Here is a 10,837-nt window from a genome sequence, read left to right on the forward strand (position 1 = left end):
GGGCACTCCTCATCCCCTGCCGAAGGTAGAACAGACGCTCCCCCGCCGCTTTCCCCTCTGGTGGATGGTCGAACACAGTCCGGAAGCGGCGGGAGAATTCCGCATATGTGATAGTAGCGGCGTCTATCCTCCTCCATTCGGCGTTGGCCCATTCCAACGCCTTGCCGGTGAGACAGGAGATGAGGGCGGAAACGCTCTCGTATCCCGAGGGCACCGGGTGTACAGTGGCTAGGTAAAGTTTGACTTGTAGAAGGAAACCCTGACACCCGGCAGCGGTGCCATCATACGCCCTCGGGAGCGAGAGCCGAATCCCACTGGGTTCCGGAAGTTGAACAGGCGGACTGGCTGATGGCGATGGTGCGATGAGTGGATGCGTGGGAGCCCCGCCGGTCTCCCATCTACGGAGGGTCTCCACCACCCCCTCGAGAGAGTTCCCAATCCAGCTGATCTTTTGATCCTGTCCGCGACGGCGCTCCTCGATTGCCTCGACAGATGAGGCGGCTCCTGCTGATTCCATGATGGTGTGTAATTCTGTCAAGGGCTGAGCGTAGATGTGGTGCAGAAATCAAGCGCAGGACAACAGAGGCTCTTCAACAGTCTTTAGTGAGGATCAAACAATACAAAAGACTCACGGCAAAATCCCAGCCGGAGGGCAAGCGAAAAATTACGCACACAGAAAACAGTGCGTAACCCAAACTGCGCACACAGTGCGGACACTCTCTCAAAACAAAACAGAACGAGAGAGAACAAACTGACGCCTAGCTGACACGAAACAATTACACACAACACATGACAAAACCTAAGAGAATTTATAGGGCACATAATCAACACTAACAAAGAACAGGTGTACAAACAGACCAAACCAAACGAACATCGAAACATAGAACGGTGGCAGCTAGTACTCCGGAGACGACGACCGCCGAAGCCTGCCCGAACAAGGAGGAGAAGCAGCCTCGGCCGAAACCGTGACACTCAAGGCTCCTTGGGTTTCCACATAAGCTCTGTGTGTGATACGCTCGCACTCAAACACACACACACACACACACAAGCACGCACAATTGCACGTCTCTCCCCCTGCCTAAGCTCCTGGTGTGGGAGTGTGATGACATATGGGCTTCTCTGTCCTCTCTCTGCAGATGCAGCACCGGGGAAGTCTATTCATAATAACAGCCATCAACAATCTCAGTCAGCCTCACAGTCCTGCTGGAGCCAGCACAACACACACTCGCTCGCTCGCTCGCACGCAAAATAAGAAATAATAACACACATTGTCAATGGTATAAATATATACACACGCACTCTCTCTTTCTGTCACGTCTCATGTCAAGACGTGCGCACAGTCAGACACACATACATACACAGAGAGTCATTCAGCTGCATTCCTGCTTGCGGCCCAGCTCCACTTTAGATTCATTTCAGGACGCAGAGTCATAGTTGGAGTGGACACTGGAGCCCTGGGGGGACAAGGGGGGAACAGACGACACAAGCTCCACACACGTGGCATGCCTTTTACCCAAAGAACAGGGTGGTGGGGAGAAAAGAATGGCTAAGAGGGGTGGGGTTGGTAGTGGAGATTGTAGATGTTGGACTGCTAAGGAAAGCTGGGACGTCGCTTACCCAGGCTAGAGAGCAGGGTGGTGGGGAGAGAGGACTAGATGAGAGGGGGTGGAGGTGGTTGTAGGGGATAAAAAAAAAAAAAAGTATTGTCACATACACTGGATAGGTGAAGTTTGTGTTGTTTGACTGGGTCAGCCATAGTAGTACAGTGCCCCCGGAGCAAATTAGAGTTGAGTGCCTTGCTCAAGGGTACATCGACAGAGTTTTCACCTTGTCAGCTCAGGTATTCAAACCAGCAATTATTTCGGTTACTAGCCCAACTCTCTAATCGTTAGGCTACCTGGCACCCTGAGCACCAATAAGCACCTATGGTATACAAGGACACAGGTACAGAAGGTGACCCGAATGGATGCGTTCATATGGGAATGGAATGATCTAATGCCACTAGCAGCTCATCAAATGCAATCATTGCAAGAGCCAATGCTAATACAAACCAAGGATTCCGGTGAATATGAACTAAGTTCCCGGACTTGTTTTGTCCCCTCCAGTAATGTGGAAAATGACTAGTAGAGTTACACAGTAAGTCATTAGCATAGTTCTCTACTTACTATGTAACTCATTGCATGTAAAGCCTTCACATAAATATGGTAATGAGACCAGAGTACGGGTTCCAACTGCTGTGTGACCTCGCTAACCTGCATGGTCATATAGGACTGTGCCCCTCTCTCTCATCCATAGCACTGTAAACAGCAGTGACTTTGGAGTGTGAATTACAGTGTGTGTGTGTTACAGTAGGCTACTGTATGTATGTACACCCTAATGCGTGAGTTCTATATTGATGAACGCAGTTCTACGTCATTTCACATATTAGCAGAATCTTTTTGAATACTTCACAAATTACCAAAATGACAGGCTAAGAATGGACAGAGAGATAGGCCTATGTGTTCATCTTATCATATTTCTCCAATGCCAAATCAGTGTCTTGTTTGCAACGAAACAGTCCCTGTTTACAAATAATTAAATCTGAGATGTCATTAGGATTCTGAGCATGGCACTTTCAAAGGATAGGCCTATTTTTCCACCCCAGACAGTAGGCCTACAGATGCAGAAAAATGTAAGCTTTAACTGCTGGCTACTCTTCTTCAAGAAGTGTTTCCTTAAAGGCTGTCTGGGTTTAAACATATTTTGTTGTACAGAAAGTGAATAGGTTAATCAATTGATAGTGACAGAATTAAAATATGTTTTGTCTCCTCGGCTGTAGAAGGTTGTAGCTCAGCTTATGAATATCAAAGAAATGAAACAATGATATCCCCATATGCAACAGAGTCATGTCTTTCCAGGGTATTTTACAGCTTGTTTCTAGCATAAAGCATCGCGGAACAAAGCGCTGTTATAGATCACTTTATCTAATCGGATCTGTTATATTTTCTTAAAACCCTTAAGCTAACAATAGGTAGGCCTGTGCTTTTCACAATTTTCATTAATAAAAGGTAGTCATATGGCATACCCTCTCATACACCCTCAATTCAAGTCCTGGTTTTAACTTAACAGCCCTTCACTGACACGGAGGTAGGCTATTTAAAGAGTGCATGGTGGGTGGAGGAATTGGCCGACAAATCTATGTATATAGCAGCCTACAGCCTAATTTCATCTGTGAAACAGGAAGGCCTACCTCTTATTTCATAAATAGGAAGAAATAGGCTCTCTTGTTGTTAGTAAAGTCTAATTAAAATGAAGACGGTTTAAATGAATTATGCCTTCTCGAATTTGCCTACTTTCAGCAACATGAGCTGTCCATTTCAAATTGATTTTGCCTTGACTGCTGCTTCAAGTTTGAGCACCACAATGTAAGTTACTCGAATCTGGCTTATTGTGAGGTCAATAACCCTGATAAATGCAACATGGGCAACATACATATTGTTTTTATTAAAAATCAATTATAGTAGTAGCAAGCTATCAAAGTTGACCTCCAGTCCTCCTACTCATCTTCCTGCTCTCCTTCTCAAACTAAACAGAACATAGGCTATAAGCTAGTCTGCACGCAAGATAATGATTTTTTTGGACTAGACCTAATCAAAAAATATTTTAGAAAGAATTATTTGACTCTCCTTCTGAACTGCCACTGTAGGCCTACACAGCACAGCATTGGTTAGGCAGCACAAAACAATTGCTTTGATCAGCAAGAGCTCAGGGTTGGAATATCCATTGCGGTGTGTAATGAAGCCTTGTTTTATTTACACCATCCCAGCAGCCATCTTAGAATTATAACTTTGCTCTGTGCTCCTATAGGCTATGGATCATTTGATTGAGACCACACTATAGGCACACTTGATATTGCGCACCCAGAAGAGAATCAGAGATGATGGCACACAGCTTGTTTTCTCATTAGACCCTTCAAAAAAGTAGCCTATAGCCTATGACAGTGGTGCCCACATGACAGTGGTACCCACATCATCACCTAGTGGTTTTGGGGATGCTATGCATCCCACATAGGCTATTTATTTTAATCAAACTGCTTTAGCTGGATACAAATAGGGTATCAGGAAATCACTAGACTATGTCAATCTTTCGTTAATAAAATAAAATTCACCACATGCGTGTAGTTTGGGATTAAAAGTCTTTGTAATTGCAGCAGCAATTGCACGGACAGGTGCTAGTGCTTGTCATTGCAGGGACGGACAGAGAAACTATACCGCTGGTAGAGCAGCCTTGTGCAGTGCAGTAGCTTGCCCTATCTAATTTTGCAGAGATCAGCGCAGGTTTCCCCAATGCAACATTGTAACCGACAAATGTGTGCATGTTCAAAGAAAGCGACACGCTACAATGTAACAAACCCACAACATGCAACATTGGGATACCATCTTCCCGTTGTCTGGCAATGAGGATTAAAGGGACATTATTATTATATTTCAATAATCACACGTAAACCGTGTGGACTACATGTAGCCCTACTGTAGCCAGCTGACTAGGCTGTAGGGCGGACCAGTTTATTTCCTTTTATTAGGAAGTATAATTTTTGGATAATCCACAACAGACATTCAAGTGCACAGTCCCACTGACTGAAAGCTCTCAACCCCGATTGATGCAGTGAGTCAAAAGCAATACGTGGGAACTAGAAGCAACCAGCCCGGACGTCAGTGATGCACCCTAAATTAAATTCATCCGACCCACAATAACCTACAGAGTAGCCCATATGGCCTAGCCCATGTCAGCATAACCCATAAAAGACAACCAGTGCTTTCATTGGCAGCCAGCAATCGGGAGCGATAGGATACACATCATCCACGGTTAGACAAGAGACAAGGACTAACCTGTCTGTCCTTTGCCGAGGGTCTTTTCCAAACGATAAGGTCCCACATAGTTCATATAGTGTGCGCTGTTGTCTTTGCCAGAAGATGACATTTTGTGGGAATTTAGTAAAATGTCTCGCAGAATAATAAATAAATTTCAAAATTCTGGTTTCAAATCAACGGAAACCGTAGGTTATTCCACAGCGCAGTCGGCTGCTGCTCTCGGGTTGGCCTCCTTCTCCTCTCTCTCGCCTCACGCAGATGGTCGGTGGGATTCTCTCTTCTCTGTGTCCCTTTCTAGCCTATTTTGTTAATTCACTCTCCTCCGTCTCGCCCTCCTCTTTTCACTGCTGAAATGTAGCGTCTTTAAATCTGGATAACATGGTGTTCTTTTCGTCCGTGTTCGTATTGTGGAGAGGAAGCGAGGCACGGTGAGCACAGCTTTGGCACAACCCGTTGACGGGGTATTCTAACGGGATAGCATTTTAGTGCTGACTGACGCCAACGTCGGATCTGTAGGACTACGCATGCGCACAGTGCGCTCAACGCAGGGGCTGGTGGTCATTGAGGGAGCTCTATTACTCTGGCCCGGGTTGATCCGGTAATGGCCCGTCACTTCACCGGGCGAAAGCGGGGAGGGAGGAGCGCCCGTCTCAACTCAAACAGTCATCTGCGTTTGCGCTGCTCGGTCATGTTGGCAACAAGGCAGCATTGTGCATCGTCCAAACACATACAACATCTCTTTTCCATCAAATACATTTTTGAATTTTCAATTTTTTTTCTCTTTGAAGGCATATAAAGCGTTTATGTGAAAACACAGAATCCTACTCATCACACCACTTTTGTTTTGAGCCGACTTCACGCTCGGCCAGAGCATGGCACCTGGCTCACGCCGGGAGGCAGCCCGCTTACAAAACGAATGTAATCACTTTTCACCCGATTTAAACTCCTTCCACAGCGGTAACCCGGGCCAGATAAACGAATCCCTTCATTTAATTCAGGTCGAAGTGACAGGATAGTATTGGGTGAATCAGCGCAGTAGCCTCCTAGTATTTTCCAAGCATATTTGTAAATATTCACAAAATTGATTAACATTGACAAACCAACTATATAATAGAATAGTGACCAGCAAAGGGAATTGCTGACGAAACCTATTCTAAATCTCGTCTTGCCTTTACTACTTTACTACTAATGCACCTCACTGTTGGAGCACTGTTGGAGCTAGGAACACAAGCATTTCGCTACACCCGCAATAACATCTGCTAAATATGTGTATGTGACCAATACAATTCGACTTAATTTCATTTGAACAAGTGGCTTTCTGATTAGGTGTATTAGCTACACTCTGTAGCTACTGTAGCCTACCTCTCTGGCTCCCTGTCAGTCGCTCTTCCTCAGAGAGACTACTTCAGAGCAGCTTCAGTACTTTGATGTCAGTCTGAACATCTGTACAGGTTGTGTCCCTATGTTTCCCCTACTCCTCCTCCCCACCACCAGTAACATCTACCCTAGGTCTACCTTCTCATACCTTCACTGGCACTTCCTCTCTTCCCTCGCTCATCCCTCTCTACCTCTGCATCAGGGCCTCCTCCATTCTTTCTTATGTTGCTGGTGGGTTGAAATGTTTGGTGGTTTTTTGGGGGGGAGATCCTATGGAAATAATGATGCCACCAATACATAAAAAAAAAAAGATAATACATATTTTCACTACCTGTTTGTGTGTGTGTGCTCTCGTGTGTGCATGTGTGCACGTTTGTGGAGGAGGCCCTGATGCATTTGTGTGTGTCACACTGGGTCACTTGGCTTGATTAAACCAGTGGTTGGTCCCTACTTCATGGTGATGACTACCATCTATCTCCTCACACACACGCACACACACACACACACACACACACACAAACCCACACACACACACCACACACATCTATCTATCTCATCACTCCTGAACAACAAAAGTACTGGCCCAGCCAGCTCTGTGACAGATGGGGCTTCCCCCCTCTCCTCTCCTCTCATCTCCTCTCTTCCCCCTCCTCCCCCCTTCTCCCAGTCCTCCCCCACCTCGGCTGCTAACAAAGGAAGGGGCCTCAGATGCACCCTGGGACAGTGTTGGTCTCTCACGAGAGAGCTTTCACTCAAAACCATTTCGTGTTAATTATTTGTGACCCCTTCCCCGACCCTTACCTATGAGAGGGATCCATCATGTGCTTTCTCTTAAATTGATGTTACGGCGCAATGTGTCGTCACTGAGGACATGATCCCACCGTGTTATGATCCCTTATGGATGGATACACGATTTGACACAACACCGGTCCGTGCCAACAGGATGGTTAGGGGATATTCAACCATGATTGGAGGACAATGGAAATTGAAGGCAAAAACCCACCCTTTTCGGCATTACATACAGTGTCAATATTAGGACATACAGCCGTCATCAGGGAGCATCAATCGTAATGCACCTTGAATGGAATGCAAGCTTGAGGTAGCTGGCGACGTCATATTTTCACTGTGTTGGACAACACTGAGCAACACTATAACCATGGGGGTGATTTTTAGTATGAATCCCTTAATCCTAACTCGAAGGGCAAATCCACTCCAGCGGGAGCAGAAAATATTTTGAGTATCTCAGATTGTTCTGGTAATTCTCACATAGAAACTTCATTGGGAGGAAGAATGTTTAACATGCTTTTTACATTTATATGACTTTTTTTGTTGTTGTTGAAAATCATGATGAAATTGGCAATTTTAGGGCCTTTTTAGATCTGTACATGCCTCCTGTAACACCCTATGATCTGTGAACCATACATGACAACATTTTGGTGTCATTATACTCCTTATAGTGTTTTCTCAAATATGGAGTATGTCTAGATTCTGAAAGACACATTTTCACATTCATTTATTCAACATTAAATATATTCATATTAATTTCTCAAACAACCTTTTTTTTATTTAGCTTATTTGTAGACATATTGTTTGTAACAATATAGTCTTCAAACACGTCAAATTTTCAGAGTGGGCTGAGGTACTTTTAAAGATATGACCCATTTTATACATAGAAATTGACATTATAGGTCATTAACCAATCACAACCCTCCTTTAGGTTTGCACATTCAGAGCCCACTCTGTAAGTGTTATGTATTTATAGAGTATATTGTTACAATCAATATGTCTTAAAATGAACAAAATCAAAAAGAGTAGTTTTGAGATATTCATATTTTTTATGTTGAATAAATGAATGTGAAGATTTTTACTTCAGAGTCAATACATACAGTGAGGGAAAAAAGTATTTGATCCCCTGCTGATTTTGTACGTTTGCCCACTGACAACGACATGATCAGTCTATAATTTTAATGGTAGGTTTATTTGAACAGTGAGAGACAGAATAACAACAAAAAAATCCAGTAAAACGCATGTCAAAATTTTTATAAATTGATTTGCATTTTAATGAGGGAAATAAGTATTTGACCCCTCGGCAAAACATTACTTAGTACTTGGTGGAAAAACCCTTGGTGGCAATCACAGAGGTCAGACGTTTCTCGTAGTTGGCCACCAGGTTTGCACACATCTCAGGAGGGATTTTGTTCCACTCCTCTTTGCAGATCTTCTCCAAGTCATTAAAGGTTTCGAGGCTGACGTTTGGCAACTCGAACCTTCAACTCCCTCCACAGATTTTCTATGGGATTAAGGTCTGGAGACTGACTAGGCCCCTCCAGGACCTTAATGTGCTTCTTCTTGAGCCACTCCTTTGTTGCCTTGGCCGTGTGTTTTGGGTCATTGTCATGCTGGAATACCCATCCACGACCCATTTTCAATGCTCTGGCTGAGGGAAGGAGGTTTTCACCCAAGATTTGACGGTACATGGCCCCGTCCATCGTCCCTTTGATGTGGTGAAGTTGTCCTGTCCCCTTAGCAGAAAAACACCCCCAAAAGCATAATGTTTCCACCTCCATGTTTGACGGTGGGGATGGTGTTCTTAGGGTCATAGGCAGCATTCCTCCTCCTCCAAACACGGCGAGTTGAGTTGATGCCAAAGAGCTCGATTTTGGCATTGGTAAACTTCAGACGGGCATGTATGTGCTTTCTTGAGCAGGGGGACCTTGTGGGCGCTGCAGGATTTCAGTCCTTCACGGCGTAGTGTGTTACCAATTGTTTTCTTGGTGACTATGGTCCCAGCTGCCTTGAGATCATTGACAAGATCCTCCCGTGTAGTTCTGGGCTGATTCCTCACCGTTCTCATGATCATTGCAACTCCACGAGGTGAGATCTTGCATGGAGCCCCAGGCCGAGGGAGATTGACAGTTATTTTGTGTTTCTTCCATTTGCAAATAATCGCACCAACTGTTGTCACCTTCTCACCAAGCTGCTTGGCGATGGTCTTGTAGCCCATTCCAGCCTTGTGTAGGTCTACAATCTTGTCCCTGACATCCCTGGAGAGCTCTTTGGTCTTGGCCATGGTGGAGAGTTTGGAATCTGATTGATTGATTGCTTCTGTGGTAACAAACTGAGATTAGGAGCACTCCCTTTAAGAGTGGGCTCCTAATCTCATCTCGTTACCTGTATAAAAGACACCTGGGAGCCAGAAATCTTTCTGATTGCTGAATACTTATTTCCCTCTTTAAAATGCAAATCAAGTTATAACATTTTTGACATGCTTTTTTCTGGATTTTGTTGTTGTTATTCTGTCTCTCACTGTTCAAATAAACCTACCATTAAAATTATAGACTGATAATTTCTTTGTCAGTGGACAAACGTACAAAATCAGCAGGGGATCAAATACTTTTTTCCCTCACTGTACGGAGTATAATGACACCAAGATGTCTGTATCATAAACGGTTCACAGATCATAGGGTCTTACAGGAGGCATGTATATGTCTAAAAAGGGCCTACAAATTGCCACTTTCATCATGATTTTCTTAAAAATGGTTTGTGATACAAATGTAAAAAATTGTAAAATAGCATTCCTCCCAATTAACTTTCTATGTGAGAATTGCCAGAACAATCTAAGATACCAAAAATATTTTCCGCTCCCGCTGGTTTGGAATCGCCTGGAAGGCTCTGCCACTAGACATCTTCATGGGGATGTATCCATAATCAATGTGGAGTCCAGGTGTCTAATCTGTTAAGATGCTGGAGTTACATTTGTAGACAACCCCTCTGAAATACATAAATGTATTGTAATATGCCTTCAGTACACTCTTAGGGAAAAGGGCTATTTGTTTCGTCCCTATAGTAGAACCCTTTTTGGTTCCATGTAGAACCCTTGGGTGGTGAAACCTGGTCTCAACTGATCAACCTGGTCTCAGAGCATTTCGTATTATTCTGTACGGAAATCCGAGACACTCCTTTTCGAATGATATATTACATTTCCTATGGTATGTATTAATTTGTGGATGTCCATCACCAATTTCATATGATATGTTACGAATTACAATTCCTATTATATGTGATGAATTTGAAAAATGTACAATATGTTACGAATTAGCTGGCTAACATTAGCTAGGCTAGGGGTTAGGGTTAGGGGTTAGGGTTAAGGTTAGGGTTATGTTTAGGAGTTAGGTTAAAGGGTTAAGGTTAGGGTTAGGGGAAGGTTTAGCTAAAAGGGTTAGGGTTATGGGAAGGGTTAGCTAAAGGGTTAAGGTTAGGGTTAGGGGAAGGGTCAACTAACATGCTAAATAGTTACAAAGTAGCTAAAAGCAGTAAGTACTGTTGTTGAAAAGTTGCTAATTAGCTATTTTTGTTTTTTTTATAATAATACTTTTTTTGTCATTTAGCAGACGCTCTTATCCAGAGCGACTTAAAGTTAGTGAGGGCATACATTTACTTTTCATACTGGCCCACCGTGGGAATCAAACCCACAACCCTGGCGTTGCAACCGCCATGCTCTACCAACTGAGCTACACGGGGCCACATGATAAGATAACGTTCAGCGTTACACGCCCATCCATCCACCCAGACTAACCACCCTATTTTCGTTTTTGCCTTAAGTAACCATC

The 10,837-nt window shown here is 44.0% G+C and overlaps 1 protein-coding gene across 1 annotated transcript in view; it reads right to left on the reverse strand.

The window, feature by feature from the left end:
* Positions 1-4,959, reverse strand: part of LOC311128107 (serine/threonine-protein kinase BRSK2-like) — a gene marked incomplete at both ends in the record, with an annotated part of 155,288 nt that extends 150,329 nt beyond the window's left edge. The window contains one exon of the mRNA XM_084160079.1: positions 4,869-4,959. Within this exon, the coding sequence (XP_084016205.1) occupies positions 4,869-4,959 (91 nt within the window). The remainder of the gene's footprint in view (positions 1-4,868) is intronic.
* Between the last annotated feature and the right edge of the window lie 5,878 nt (positions 4,960-10,837).

This window comes from Coregonus lavaretus (assembly GCF_964263955.1).
Source record: "Coregonus lavaretus genome assembly, chromosome: 4".
NCBI lineage: Eukaryota > Metazoa > Chordata > Actinopteri > Salmoniformes > Salmonidae > Coregonus > Coregonus lavaretus.